The sequence below is a fragment of the Microtus pennsylvanicus genome, chromosome 20 (assembly GCF_037038515.1).
Source record: "Microtus pennsylvanicus isolate mMicPen1 chromosome 20, mMicPen1.hap1, whole genome shotgun sequence".
Classification (NCBI taxonomy): domain Eukaryota; kingdom Metazoa; phylum Chordata; class Mammalia; order Rodentia; family Cricetidae; genus Microtus; species Microtus pennsylvanicus.
The window spans coordinates 11,660,189-11,676,425 of record NC_134598.1 but is presented as its reverse complement, the minus strand read 5'-3'; the positions used below and the strand labels follow the sequence as shown (position 1 = coordinate 11,676,425).

The following is a 16,237-nucleotide window of genomic DNA, read 5'->3' as shown; positions in this document are numbered from 1 at the left end:
ATGTATCATTGTACATATAATTAGGGTTCTTTCTAAAAGGAAGATTTCTTTGCTAAAGAGTTAAGAAAACTCTACTTGCATTTTTTTATTAATAAAGATTGAAAGGAGGAAGGATAGTTTGAAAAAAGAAAGAATGAAGGATAAAATAGGAAATAAAAAGTGAATTAATGCATAAAGAAAATAAGAAACGGAAGAAGGAGGGAGGGAGAAATGGGAGTGCAAAATGAGAGTCTTGTTTCATTGCATTTAGGAAATATAAGCAAAATAATGACTGTCTTTGGCAGTTAAGTTGTGCCTTCAAGCATTTAAATAATCTTATGGATGAACAACAAAGGAAATAATAACATGAAGTTATTGTGTAAGGATAAAATTGTCTAAACTGGAGAGACTCCCTTTCATCTATAAAACTGTGTATGTATACACATGTGTGTTATGATATATGTTACTTTTTATTTTGTTGATAAAACTATCTAAACCGAATAACGTTTTAATATGTGCTTAAAATTTATTCAAAAATAATTACATTATAATTCTTCACATATTATATATTCTAGAAAGATTATGATGTACCTAATAAATATCAACCTTTTATGGTCACAAAATTTAATGGCAGTAAACAGGTGATAGAATCTATGGGAAAATTCAAAACAAAACTTCCTGATTCCAGACATTTTTCTGGAATTTCTGTTTTCCCAATAGAATTTAGAGGTCCAATTTGCATTTATTATAGGTAAGTATAATGAAAAACCTTCAGTGGATTAAACAACTCAATGGGGAGATTGTTTATGTCTTTGATGTTTTATAAAGTAAAATGAACAAGGTAAGTGTGCTTCCATGCTGAGTGGGCAGTTATTTTTACTAAAATTCTGACTCTTATGTTTATATTTTGCCATTTCAAGTTTTATCATCATATTAGCTATGAAGAGTGAGCAGAAGAGGAATTACTCAGATATAACCGAGTTCATCTTGTTGGGATTTACAGCCCCTCCAAAGTTTCAAGTCTTTTTATTCTTAGTGTTCTTGATGATCTACATGGTTACTGTGGTAGGGAATGTCAGCATGATAATGATTATTAAGATGGACTCCAGATTCCAAACACCTATGTATTTCTTCCTTAGAAACTTGTCTTATTTGGATCTCTGCTATTCCACAGTCATTGCTCCCAAAACCTTAGCCAACTTCTTGACAAGTGAAAAGAAAATTTCCTACAATGGTTGTGCCACCCAGTTCTTCTTTTTTGCTTTGTTTGCTACAACTGAATGCTTCCTTCTTGCTGTCATGGCATTTGATCGATTCTCAGCCATTTGCTCTCCTCTCCTTTATCCTGTGCACATGTCCCAAAAGGTCTGTATTCAGTTGGTTACTGGCTCCTACATTTGTGGATGCATCAACTCCATGGTACAAACAGGTTTCACCTTTAGCTTGCATTTCTGTGGAGAAAACAGGCTGGACCACTTTTTCTGTGATGTCCCAGCTTTGATTAAGATTTCCTGTGCTGACACCTTTGTGAATGAGAATGTAATGTTTATTCTCTCTGGTCTCATCATCGTCTCCAGTACAACCATCATTCTGGTTTCCTATGGGTACATTCTTTCTACTGTCCTGAAGATCCCCTCAACCCAAGGAAGGAGTAAGACTTTCTCCACCTGTGGCTCTCATATAGTAGCAGTGAGTTTATTCTATGGAACTGTGTTCTTCATGTATGCCCAGCCTGGGTCCATCTCCTCCCCAAAGCAAAGCAAGATTGTATCTGTGTTCTACACACTTATAATCCCCATGCTGAACCCTCTAATATACAGTCTAAGAAACAAAGATGTCAAAGATGCTGTACAAAAAATATTAGGTGGGAAATGTTTTCAGTGATATTTATGAAACCTTTATTTAGTGAACAAAATTTCTTTTCTAAGCTGTAGATGACCACAAATATAATTATATAAGTCTCATAGAGTAATAATTCTAGTAAAAAAAGCATAGAACATTATTTTGTTTATACTGAATATATGAAAGCATATAACTTCTCACTTTATAATGAAATTTCAATTGATTAGGTAGCAAATATAAAAAATTATTTTCATGTAATTGTTAAAATTTTGCCATATATGTATATTACACTTTTTATGTCAACCAATGAAATTGAGTCATGTCATCTTTCGCTTCCTGGGTCAAGCCCAACTAAGCAAAAGAGAAATTCTCTATTGTTCTACAGGGCCCTAGATCTTCATCATTTCAACACCACACAAAGGACCGAGAGAGTGAAAATATAAAAATGCCATCCAAACAAGTCTGACTCAATTTTCATTCCATCTGTAGATTTTTGTTGTTTGTAATTGACCCTAAAACATTATATGGCCACCAATTTCTTACTTTCACTAACAAATCCCCAACATTGGATCCTATCAGAGTAAAAATAATAATCTCATCCTGGTGGTTAGGGGCATCAGAAATCAAACCATTAGATACTTATTTAGACTGTTGTTCAGGAATGAGGAGGTTACAAGGCTTTTTTTGGGGGGGCACCAACCAGTTTTCAAGTCATGACACAGAACCTTATTAGCTGTGAATCCTAGACCTAGCTTAGGCTTGTTTTTGGCTAGCTCTTTTAACTTAAATAAGCCTGCCTCTCTTTATCTACCTTTTACCCTGGATCTTTTTTACCTTTCTTCCTTCTGTATATCATACTTTCACTGTTTCTTGGGTCTGGGTGGCAGCTGAGTGGTTTCTGGCCTTCGGTGTGTCCTTCCCCTTCTCCCCCATTCTTTCCTTCGTCTTTTCTGTCCCTGAGCCTAGATTTCTCTTCCTATGTATTCCTCCAGCCTATGAGACCCAACTATCCCTCTCCGCTTAACGGCTTGTCATTCAGCTATTTATTAGACCAATCAGGTGCCTTAGGCAGGTCAGGTAAAACAGACGCAACTCATCTTTATATAATTAATCTTTGTATCATTAAACAAATACAGCGTAAACAAAAGTAACACACCTTTACACAGTTAAGTAATATAATGTAGTGTAAACAATTGTAACACCTCTTTGCCGCCAGAGGCACCCAAAATGGAACATATTGTTGCAGTTACTCTAGTTTGCTCATCATAGCTAGGTGGTATAATGTTATTACTGAAGACACTACTCACTTTGCCTATAACACATAGAGAAGCCAACTTCAACTGTAGATGGAGCATTCTCCCTTCTGGATAGCTTATATAGTTCCAAAAGGTGTTACACAACCTGCTGAGAGAGAAAAGAAATCATAGGTGTCTCTAACTGCTGATCTGTACATGCTAGAACACTGACTTACATGGCAAGATGTGCCCATTGGCATAAGAGTGATATAACTGGTAGGAGGGTAGTCAAACATTTTATGATTTTATATAAAGTCTGCCCCACATGAGGGATTTAATGTCTTATACTGTAAATTGGCCAAAATCCCATGACTGGGGAACTCACAGACCCTAAAGGGAAAGTTACTGCTATTGGTTTGCTAATTGGTCATGGGGTCAAACTGCCTTCTAAATAGCTATGTTTATTGCTAAAGATTTGTGTTACTTCTACCTTTGTCAGAGAAACTTCTTTTTGCAGTAGGTAATGCAGATATATAACAAGTCAAAGCACGTGTACAAGTAAATGAGTAACCATTTGTGGATAAATCATTCATATCAAGCCCTTGTCTCACACCCTAGCTCAGGAGACTTTGTAGAAGACAGAGAAGAAAGAATGAAAACGATGGGGTAAAATCTACAAAATTATGACTTGTTGACATGGCATGGCTAATGCATTCATCAATTTGTGGCTACATGAACAAGATCTAGACAAGATCATACAATCAATATTCCTACATGACCAGGGTATGAGCCTTTGGTTGACCAAAGGAAGTTTCACTCTTTTTTGAGAACATGGCAGCTTCTAGGCTGCCTATGTCCCAGTAGATAGTCACATCCACATGAAAATGGGCAGCAGTAATAGGACTCAATGTTATTAATAACCAAGAAATAGACGATTTCAGTCATGACACATTTTTAATTCTAGCACCTAGCATACAGATGTAGGTTCTGTGTATTCAAGGCCAACCTGGTACACAGAAAATACAAATCCAGCCATAAGAACATAAGAAGACCTGTTTTAAGAAAAAAAGGAGGAGATGGTGTGGGGGGCACAAGAGAGAGTTAGAGGAAGGTAGTAGTGAATTGATATGACTAAAATACATTGTACAAATGTAAGCAATTCTCAAAAATAACTTAAAATATTATTTATAATGGAAAAATATATGTAATTTATAGTCATCACCATTATGTATTGTTTTATATGTGAAGTTTTACATGTATAAAATTTTACATATGTAAAATTGCATAGTAATACTTTGGTTTTAATTTGTTCTTTTTATGTTGATTTGAGTTATGTTTGCATATTGCTATGAGGATGATGTGATGATTTGAATAAAAATGGCTCCCATAAGCACATATATTTGAATACTTGGTCATTAGGGAGTGGGCACTACTCGGGAGGGATTAGGAATTGCAGCCTGGTTGGAGTAGGTGTAGACTTGTTAGAGGAATGTGTCATTGGGTGTAGGCTTTGAGGCTATAGAAGTCCAAGCCAAACCCACTGGCTTTCTCTTTCTGTTGCTTGCAGATCCAGATGAAGGACTCTCAGCTACTTCTCCAGTAGCATGTCTGCCTGTGTGCTGCCATGATTATTATGGACTATACCCGTGAAAGTGTAATTTGACAAAAACAAATAAATTAAGTAGTTTCTTTTAGGGAATTGTTTGATATAGGAAAACCCTACATCATGGTTTTTATGTTTTATTGATACATCATGAAAGAAGAGTTTTTTGCTTGTTTTTTTAAATTATTAATACTTATTTATTTATATTAGTTGATTTTCCACAACCCAATCAGTTTCCCCTCCCTCCCCTTTCCTACTCTTTCTCTAGTCCTTACCCCTATTACAGAATATTTGTTTACACTGTGAATATATGTCTTTACCAAGGCGCCTTCTGATTTATTTAATAAAAAGCCGAATGGCCAAATGCTAGGCAGGAAGAGGTTAGGCAGGATTTCCAGGGACAGAGAGAAGGGTGGAGTTGTCAGCCAGATGAGCAGAAAAGGATGGTTCAAGATGAGAGGTAATGTCATGTGACATATGTAGATTAATATAAATGGTTTAAGTTACGAGCTAGTTGAGACAAGCCTAAGCTAAAGGCCAAGCTGTCATAACTAATAATAAGTTCCCATGTAATTATTCCTGTGGTGACAGCTGCCGAAAAAGCTTGCTACACCCCTCAACTAGTATGTAGTTACATTAACTACATATTTTAAAATATATTTGTTTGAGAATGTAAAATATGTGCACACAACACATACATTCAATACTATAATGTGTATATTTTTCTTTTTCATGGAAAACAGATTTTTTTCTCACATATTCTAATTATAGTTTCCCATGTCTCTACTCCTGGAGCTCATCTCTACCTCCCTCCCCTTCTACCCAGATCCACCCTGTTTCTGTCTCTCATTAGGAAACAAACAGGCTTCTAAGGGATAACAATAAAATAATATAAGACAGGGACCTGCAGTGTTTCTTCCACTGCAACAGCTAGGTATCCTGCAGCATTTTACTTAATCCATGACAGCTATCCAAAGATTAAGAAAAAAAAGAGGCAAAAGTCAAAAGATAGAATCAGGAGGAATCTGAGCAAATAATCTAGCAGACTTGAGTTTATTTTTCGTAGACCTTTTATACTCAAAGCAAAAAGGAAGAAGTCAAAAGAAAAAGTCTTTTGGCTTCCTTACCATGGTTCAAGAAACAAACAAGCATAATCACATCCTTAATTCTCAAAACATCTAGTAACCACACCTTTGATCAAACATCTTGTTATTTGGCCTTGAGGAGTAAAACATCTAGTGACCATGCCTTTGGTCAAACATTATGTTATTTGGCCTTGAGGAGCAAAACACATCTAGTGAACACATTTGGCCTTTACAGTCTTGAACTCTCTAACCTTAAGTCAAGATTGAAATACTCACTGTTGGCTTCCACATCTGCAGAGTAAAGGCTTTCTCTGTAGGAACCAGCCCAACTTCTCAAGGTTCAATATGCTGCGATGGTATTGTCTTTGTTAGTGGGGCTTGCCTTCAGTTTATGGAAAAAAATCTACAGACTGGACTAAGGTCTAGGTAATATGGATATTCCCATGGGATTTCTATGGCCAACAACTCAATTAGAGGTAACCCAATCCTGGTACGGGAAGATTCATTTGATGATAAGAGATGCCCAGTTGGGGTTCTGTCTGCCCTATTATTTGGCAATTTTTAGATCATCTTCATATATGCATATATTTTAGGAATCTTCTACTGCATTAGGTTTCTATACTACTCCTTTTAACTGTCTCTTTTCATATTTAACTGTCTTTACTCCCACATCTCTGTCTTCCCTCCCCCTCTCCACTTGATCCTCTTGTTATAGTCTCCCCCAACATGCCTAAAAACGATCTATTCTACTTCTCTTTCCTAGAGCCATCTGTACGTCTCCTCTTATTTCTTTACTCTATATTTAATCTCTGTAGTTTTGTACCTTGGTTGTCAATGACTTAGCAGCTAATATCTAAATATAAACAAATATGTACCATTCATATTTATCACCCCACAAAAATTCCGTAAGGATCAAAGACTTCAACATAAACCAGGTATATTAAACCTGATAGAAGAGAAAGTGGGGGATAGCCTTTAACTCATTGTCTTAGATGAAGACTTTCTGGGTCTTTATTTGTCTTTATGGGTCTGGGTTATCTCATTTGAGGTGATTGCTTTCTACATCCATCAATTTGTCTGGAAATTTATGATTTCTTTTTGTTGTTGTTGTTTGAAACAGATGATTATTACTACATTGTGTAAATACACTACCTTTTTTGTATCTATTTTACTGTTGAGAAACATCTACATTGTTTCCAGTTTCTGGCTATTATGAATACAGCAGCAATGAGCATGGTTGAACAAGTGTCTCTTTGATAGGATAAAATATCCATTGGGTTTATACCGAAAAGTGGTGTAGCTGGATATTGAGATAGATCGATTCTCATTTTTCTGAGGGAATGCCACACTGATTTCCCTAGTGACATAGTGCTACCAGCAATGGATGAATGTTCCCCTTTCTCTACATCCCCACCAGCATGAGATTTTACCTGTTTTATTGATTTTAATCATTCTGGTGGCTGTAACATGAGTAAAGTAATTTAATATTGCATTTCCCTGTTGACTAAGGATATTGAACATTTCTTTAAGTGTTTCTCAGTCATTCACGTTTCCTTTACTGAGAATTCTCTGTTTAGATCTGCACTCCATTTTTAGTTGATTTTTTGTTTTATTGATATCCTTGTTTTTTAGTTCTTTATATATCTTGAATATTAGCCTTCTATCAGATAGTAATTTAAAGTAATCTTTTCCCATTCTGTAGGCCACTGCTTTGAACGACAGGGTCCTTTACTGCAAAGTTTCTCAGCTTTACAAGGTCCCATTTATTTATTTGTTGATTTTTGTGCCTGTGCTGTGTTCTGTTCAGAAAGTCTTCATCTAAGACAATGAGTTCAAGGCTATTCCCCACTTTCTCTTCTATCAGGTTTAGTATATCTGGTTTTATGTTAAAGTCTTTGATCTTTATGGAATTTTTTGTGAGGTGATAAATATGAATCTATTTGGAGTCTTCCAGTTTTATCAATACCATTTGTTAAAGATGATGTCTTTTTTCCTGTGTGTGGTTTTTGCTTCCTTGTCAAAAATCAGGTGTCCATAGGTCTATGGATTTATGACTGGGTCTTCAGTTCTATTCTATTGATCAATGTGTCTGTTTTTGTGACAATATTTTACTGTTTTTATTATTCATAGCTTGATAGCACAACTTCAAGACAGAAATAAAAATACTTCCAACAGTTCTTCTAGTATTAAGGATTGCTTTAGCTATCCTGTGATTTGCATCTCTCTGTGTGTTTCTATATGAAACTAAAGTTTGTTCTTTCAATATCTGTGAAGAATTGTGTAGACTGTATAGATTGCTTTTGTTAGAATGGCTTTTTTTTTTTACCATATCTGTCCTACTGATCCAAGAGCATGGGTGATTTTTCCATCTTCTGATAGCTTCTTCAATTTCTTTCTTACAATGTGTAAAAATATTCTTGTGTTATTTATTTATTTATTTATTTATTTAAGATTTCTGTCTCTTCCCTGCCACCGTCTCCCATTTCCCTCCCCCTCCCCAAATCAAGTCCCCCTCCCTCCTCAGCCCGAAGAGCAATCAGGGTTCCCTGCCCTGTGGGAAGTCCAAGGACCACCCACCTCCATCCAGGTCTAGTAAGTTGAGCATCCAAACTGCCTAGACTCCCACAAAGTCAGTACGTGCAGTAGGATCAAAAACCCATTGTTCTTGAGTTCTCAGTAGTCCTCATTGTCTGCTATGTTCAGCGAGTCCTGTTTTATCCCAGGCTTTTTCAGACCCAGGCCAGCTGGTCTTGGTGAGTTCCCGATAGAACATCCCCATTGTCTCAGTGTGTGGGTGCACCCCTCGTTGTCCTGAGTTCTTTGCTCCTGCTCTCTCTCCTTCTGCTCCTGATTTGGACCTTGGGATTTCAGTCCGGTGCTCCAATGTGGGTCTCTGTCTCTGTCTCCTTTCATCGCCTGATGAAGGTTAATATTCCGGAGGATGCTTAAGGTGTATGAACAGCTGGAAAAAAGATGCATAATTTTGTAAAAAAACCACTATAAGTATTTGCTCATCTTAAAAAGTGAATATTAAAACACAAGAATAATTCAGCATCTACCAAATATCCTTACAAAATTATGCATCTTTTTTCCAGTTGTTCATACACCTTAAACAAATGAAGTACAGTATTGTTCAAATTGCTAAATCCTATTTCTTAATTAAAATTCAAGTACTTTTTATTTTGCAGATTAGTAATATAGATTTTTGTCCTTTAATCTTCTGGGGGTTTATTGTTATTGTTTTTTTAGCTAAAGAGTTTTTTTTAATTTTTTATTTTTTTAAAAAATATTTATTTATTTATTATGTATGCAATATTCTTTCTGTGTGTATGCTTGAAGGCCAGAAGAGGGCACCAGATCTCATTACAGATGGTTGTGAGCCACCATGTGGTTGCTGGGAATTGAACTCAGGACCTCTCGAAGAGCAGGCAATGCTCTTAACCGCTGAGCCATCTCTCCAGCCCCCAGCTAAAGAGTTTTATAAGTTTGAAAAATATCATGTATTCGTATCTCTTTTACATCAACATTTTCTGATTGAATTTACAATTTTTATTTCAAGCATCAATATTATTAAATAAGTATTTATACAACGAACAGTACTAGGTTTGTGTGATCCACTTCTCAGAATACACTGACATCAGAAACGAGAAAAAATTCATAATATTTCATTTTTGTTAAATAAATGCAGGGACTCCTAGAAGCAGTTTTGTGAAATAATATAATACTCGTTCAAAAATTCTTTATGATCAATGGTGAATTTTGAGTGAGGAAATATCTATTCTACTTGGAAGCACTGTAGCCTACTCTACTTATCTTTGAACCTTTTTCATAGAAACTGAAATTATAAGAGTCATTAGTAATCAGACAATGAAGAATTCCTATCCTAAACTCACCGTGTCCTATTTAGACTTTTACAATTTTATATTAATTAATAATTAATTAATTAAAAATAAGAACAAAACACTTCCCAGGTGATTCCAGTGAGTCAGAAAATACACCAAATGCTGACCTAATTGACCTCTGGGACTTATTTTATTTTCATAGAAATATATGTGTATATTCAAGAAATTTCAGATTTGCTTTTCTGGTTTGAGAGTATTATACAGCTGGATATTATGATGCTTTCACTTTTACATTTACTAATATAAAAAGGTATTCTTGAGTTTGAGCTGAAAACCCAGTGTAGGGATTTCTTCTGAGGGTAATGAGGTGAGGACATGTTATATATGAAATCAAAAAGGTCTGTTTGGTGCGTGTGGTTTGATGCTTGGAGAATCTATATGAAAGATAAAATACTTTTGTTAATTGTTATACTTTTCTCAATATGACTTAAAAAGCAATAAGCTTTTAAATTCATTAGTGAGGCTTTTCAGGTAGCCAGATCTGTATTTCAAAAGTAAAAAAAATTAGTTTTTATGTAGATCTTATTTTACTTTAGCAAATAATTCTTGTTTCTCAGTTCATTCTCTCAACTATGAATTATTTATTCAGGACTTTCCATTTTATAAGGGCTAGATATTTTACTTACTTTTTATATATAACTTTGGGCAATCCCTATGACAATCTACTGAATCAATTTTCTATTACACAAGTTACTGATAATAAAATAAGGACATGGAATTAAACATTTAACTGAATTGTTGAGATAAAGTAGTCAGAGACATAAAAGGCAGGGATTATAATCTTTTTTTTTTTCTAGACAGGGTTTCTCTGTAGCTTTGGAGCCTGTCCTGGAACTAGCTCTTGTAGACCAGGTTGGTTTCGAACTCACAGAACTTCACCTTCCTCTGTCTCCCGAGTGCTGGTATTAAAGTCATGTGCCACCACCACCCAGCATAACCCAAATTTATGTGAACCAAATATCATGATTTTGTAAAGAAATACTTTTATCCTTCATAAAATATGACCGAAATTAAGTCACTTTCACTTCTTCTCTCTCTGTTGTATGTTTAATTTATAAGATTTCGAAATAAAAATGTTCAACTTCAGAAGTTCATTAAAAGTTCCTCAAATAGAAGGAACTGTTTTTGCCAATCTGAAATTAAATGTGACAAGTTAGGCCCTCAGTATCATAAAATCTATTCTTCTATTTAGATTTAGCTTTTCAGATATTTTTGCCATTAATTCGTTATTGATGTATTTTTTGTTATTTAATAGTAAGCATTTATGTTTACTAAAGAAGTAAACCTGATTTATTTATTTTGTGTTTTTAGAATATTCACAGAGAAAAATGATTCTTGTTGGGGAAGTGAATAATAAGTGGCAACCACGACATTTTACATAAACAAATAATTTATATGTTTAAAGCTGGGACAAAGAAAAGAAGTGCTGGGACTTGGCTTCCCAAAAAGAAGCCACTGACCTTCGGAGATGAGCAATAAGTGATGTAGAACACAGACGTTAGCTATGTCAGGCAGGTACAGGGGACACGGGACTGATTTCTCACTGGGATGACATTTCTCCAGGCTGGTGCTTTACTTCACCGTGTGAAACTGCAACCTCCTGTGTCCCAATGTCTTTACGTACACATGAAACTTTTTATTTAATTTTTTTAGATTAAAATGTAAAAACATCATTCCACACTTAAGTTTTTTCCTCCAACATGCCCCTCCTTGCTCTCTTTCACTTTTATAGTTTCTTTTCTTCATAAATTATTGTGTTAAAAGAACCAAGTTCACTATGTCTTTTGGTGGGGAAGTAGATTCAACAGATTTCTCGTTTCTAAATTTCAAAGAATTGTATGTGTATGTGTTTAAGTATTTGACTACTATCTAATTTTATGTGTTTGGTTTGTTATAAATACTACTGCTTCATTCTCTGTTTCCTGCAATCCTTGAAACAACCTCGTACAGTAGGTATTATTAGCAGTTCCCATCCTACAGAAGAGGACTTGGATGTACTGAGAGTTTAGAAGTCATCTTAGAGTTACTTAGGTTGAAAACTCCTAAGTGTCCTAACTTGACTGAGTAGCATCCAATCCAGAAGTGTGCCTTCCTCTATTCATACTTCTCAATTTATATCAGGGCTTATGATGTTAGAGTTAATGGATGGCTTCATCTTTGACACTGCACTGGCTAATCTAAATTCAAAACTATCTTGTCAAATGAGTTATTAAAAATGAATCAATTTATATTAGCATTTTCCCCAAAAGGAACCACAAGTTGACCACAGTGCCCTGTGATCTCTTTTTTCAGCTAGGTCTCAGTTATGAACCTGGAGCAGAGCAGGAACGACTCCGAGCTGACAGAGTTTATTCTGCTGGGATTCTCGGTATCTCCAAAAGCACGAGTTCCCTTATTCTTACTGTTCCTGCTTATCTATCTGACCATTATATTGGGAAATATCAGCATGTTAATTGTCATTAAAATAGACTCCAGACTTCATACACCTATGTATTTCTTTCTTCAAAATTTATCCTATTTAGATCTCTGCTATTCCACAGTCATTGCACCCAAAACTCTAGCTACTTTTTTCTCCAAGCACAAGAAAATTTCATACAATGAGTGTGCAACACAGTTCTTTTTCTTTGCTCTTTTTGTTGGGACAGAAGGTTTTCTCCTGGCCGTGATGGCATATGACCGCTTCTCAGCCATCTGCTCACCGTTTCTGTACACTGTACGCATGTCTCAATCCGCTTGTATTCGTTTGGTGGCTGGCTCCTATATCTGTGGATGCATAAACTCCATGATACAAACAGGATTCACCTTCAGCTTGCGTTTCTGTGGAGAAAACAGGCTGGACCACTTTTTCTGTGATGTCCCAGCTCTGATTAAGATCTCCTGTGTTGACACCTTTGTGAATGAGATTGTACTGTTTATTCTCTCTGCTCTCATCATCATCTCCACCACAACCATCATTCTGGTTTCCTATGGGTACATTCTTTCCACTGTGCTGAAGATCCCCTCAACCCAAGGCAGGAGTAAGACCTTCTCCACTTGTAGCTCTCACATCATTGTGGTGAGTTTATTCTATGGAACTGTGTTCTTCATGTATGCCCAGCCTGGGTCCATCTCCTCACCAGAGAAAAATAAGATCGTGGCTGTGTTCTACACCCTTATCATCCCAATGCTGAATCCTCTGATTTATAGCTTAAGAAATACAGAGGTAAAAAATGCTTTGAAGAAGATATTACTAAGAAAAATGCGTTGGCATTGACTGCAAGTTTCTCTCAAAACTATGGAATCAACTAAAAGCAACATTATCAATAATTTATGGCATAGCTCAATCAAAGGTATTTCAAAGTTTTGGATTCTAAACTTTATTTTTTTTCTTTTGGTGATATCCTAGATTTTCATTGTTTATTGTATAAAACAATAGTGTTATAACTAGGTATTACATAATTTCAAAACTATAATTAGATGCATTACTACCAAATTAAATATATATATTAAATTGATTAAAACTATCTTTCTATGGTTTATTTAACAAAAAATTTGATGGTCAGTATCATTTATGCTTGTCTAGTTCATATTTATGTATCTTATTTCAAAATTTTATATGTAAATTAAATTATACATTTTCCTTGAATTTGAAAAGTTATTTCCATGAAATGACATAAAATATTTTCTCATAATAATCTGAGCCTTTCAATGTCAGTAGACATGCTTACTATCTCAAATATCCTACCTAGTATTTTCTTCTTGTTTTCTCTATTAAACTTGCCATGGAATTTGCTATGAAGTTCATTTTGAGATTCATATCCAATTCTTAAATAATTCCTCTTAGTGTGTCAAGTTGTTATATGTATCTTTGCTTTTGTTTTATTTTGCTGAGGTGTATTCAAAATTACAAAAGTACCAAAATTAATGTATATACTGAATATATCACGGGAATATCTGCATACAAATCTTTATGCCATATAACTGTTTTACTTTCTAAGGTTTTCTGATTTTTATTAACTTCCTTTTTGTGAGTTTAAATATTGAATAGTGTTTCCTTAGTTTCATGAATTGTGTTGAAGAGCTGCACAATCATCAGTATAGGTGTGCAATTTCATTTTTCATGTGTTCTTGTTCTGTCGTGTGTATTATCGATTTTACAACGGGACTATTTAAATGGATTTCTAACTTCAGCACAGTCCATTTACTTGACTCATGCCTTATTATTTTTTTCTAGTTTTATTATTGGATTTAAAGGCACTAAAACTTAAAATGATCTTAGAAAAATTCTTATTTTTAATTAATTTGTATAGTGGCATGAATGGGACAGGACTAGATCTCCTACACACTACCTCCTGCATTGCAGTGCTGTGACCCTTTGAGGGGTAAACTCTTCCATGAGGGATAGATCCAGCCCTTCCACTCTCATGGATATTAACATGGATTCAGGTGACAGCCCTGACCAGGCCACAGATATCAACATGGTCCTTGGCCACATCAGGACCATTGACCCACTCATAGCTCTCAGTGACTGCATGCTTCAGCGTTTACTCAGGTGGCTTCATATGCCACTCACATCGGTATGGCTTCCTGAGGGAGCAAATCCCGGGGACATCACCAAGGTATTAGGTAACAGCACAGACTAAATTTCTCCACACGAATCTCAGGCTTTATCACAGCCTGGGCAACTTCATGGACCACTGACATCAACATGGCCTCTGGTAGCATCACTGATCAAGGTGGTCCTTTGAGGAGGTCTTATCCTGAAAGTGAACCTTTCCTCATCTTGGGCTTCCATCATTGCCCAGAGTCAGGGCGATCCTGAAGCTGGACAGAAGGTTCAGGGATGAGTGTGCATCTGCATAAGCTCCAGGCTGTTTTACACCATCTGTTGACCCTACTTGGCAATAACAGCATGTAGACCTTACCTCTCTCATCTATCACAACCATCATTTCTTCAGTTCCACCTCTTTCCTGAGCTCATCATCTCCGTTTTTCTTCCCCCACTTTCCATCACTTATTTATTGTAGAGGCACATGTCCACCATGGTCTGAGAGACCAGGGCAGCACTTACGTGTCTTGGGCCCTTAGGCTGGAGTGGTGTTTGGGGAATATTTTTTAATATGGAAACCACTGATGATTTAATATTAGAAATTTCAGAGTAATACGAAAATTTTCTCAAAAGATTTAAAGAAAGGCTGAATAAAACCATTTTATGATTTTTATGACACACCACTATGAGATACTTAAAAAATAAATATAAAACTCAAAATGAAGTTAACAGTAAAATCATTTGCATTTTAAGGAAGAAAATAGAGTAAAATTATCAGAATATAATGAGAAAGTATGTATATCTGCAGATATTGAAAGGGTCAACTAACAATGAGGAAATATTTTATAAAAATATTTTTTAAATTTAGAGAAAAATTCTTACTTTTAATTCAAAGTTCACAAAAATTTAGGAATAGTTTAGTAAGCATATATGATCTTTCTATATAGATTTTATAAAATTTGGTCATCCACATGATAGAATATATGTTCAAAATTTATAAAAGGTACCAGCCTTATATGAAAATAAATACACATACAAGGCTTATATTAATCATGCTTCATTTGGTGCTAGGAGTTTTGGGGTACAAATTCACATGGATACTGATTCCATGACTACTAGAACCAGCTCAAAATGTTTGAGGCCCAAAGTCTCCCACATGGCTTGATTTAACCTATGTGGTTTTCTGTCAAAACCCCACCACAGCAGAGGTAACCCATTGGTAGGCTCACCATGCAGTGACTTGGCAATTTCTCCAGCTCACACTCACTTTTTCCCCTGCTGCTTTCCCTGGCACACAGCAATTTGGGCAGTTTGTGTTTCCAGATAACAATGTACTGAATTCTCATAATGGAGGAAAGTTCACTTGATTAAAAAATAATCAATAAATTTGAAAGTTATATAATGGCAGACCATTATCACCATCCAGAAATATAATAACGTTTTTGCTTATATTGTGGATGATATTCTACAAGGCTTATATGGTTTTACTGATACATCTATTTATTTGATATTGGGACTTAGCTTTGTTTTTTGTATTATATCTTTATTTTATTGAAAAAATTTCCGCCTCCTCCCTGCCTTCCATTTCCCTCCCCCTCCCCCCACCCCTCTCCCCTCCCTCTCCAGTCCAAGAGCAGTCAGGGTTCCCTGCCCTGTGGGAAGTCCAAGAACCTCCCCACTCCATCCAGGTCTAGGAAGGTGAGCATCCAAAAGGTTAGGCTCCCACAAAGCCAGTACTGCAGTAATCTTTGAATTTTCCAGGAAGAAGATGGGGCCCCACAGCAGCAACTCTACCTAGTTAAGATGACATCAGATGAAGACAGAGCTACTATAAGACTGCTTCTTTTTTTGGGGTGCCAGCTGCTGAAATGTACCTTCTCATGACAAGTTCTGGCCAGAACTCCAAATAAGAATTTTGATGGGATTTTGATGGGGATTGCATTGAATCTATAGATTGCTTTTGGTAGAATTGCCATTTTTACTATGTTGATCCTCCCAATCCAGGAGCAAGAAAGATCTTTCCATTTTCTGGTGTCCTCTTCAATTTCTTTCTTCAAAGACTT

The 16,237-nt window shown here is 35.7% G+C and overlaps 2 protein-coding genes across 2 annotated transcripts; both read left to right on the top strand.

The window, feature by feature from the left end:
* The first annotated feature begins 918 nt into the window (after nucleotides 1–918).
* On the top strand, nucleotides 919–1,863 carry LOC142838741 (olfactory receptor 9S13-like). The gene has a single exon (XM_075954351.1). It carries the CDS (start codon nucleotides 919–921, stop codon nucleotides 1,861–1,863), a length of 945 nt encoding a protein of 314 aa, XP_075810466.1.
* Nucleotides 1,864–11,951: 10,088 nt separating this feature from the next.
* On the top strand, nucleotides 11,952–12,899 carry LOC142838821 (olfactory receptor 9S13-like). The gene has a single exon (XM_075954471.1). The coding sequence runs from the start codon at nucleotides 11,952–11,954 to the stop codon at nucleotides 12,897–12,899; it is 948 nt and encodes a 315-aa protein (XP_075810586.1).
* Nucleotides 12,900–16,237: the final 3,338 nt, after the last annotated feature.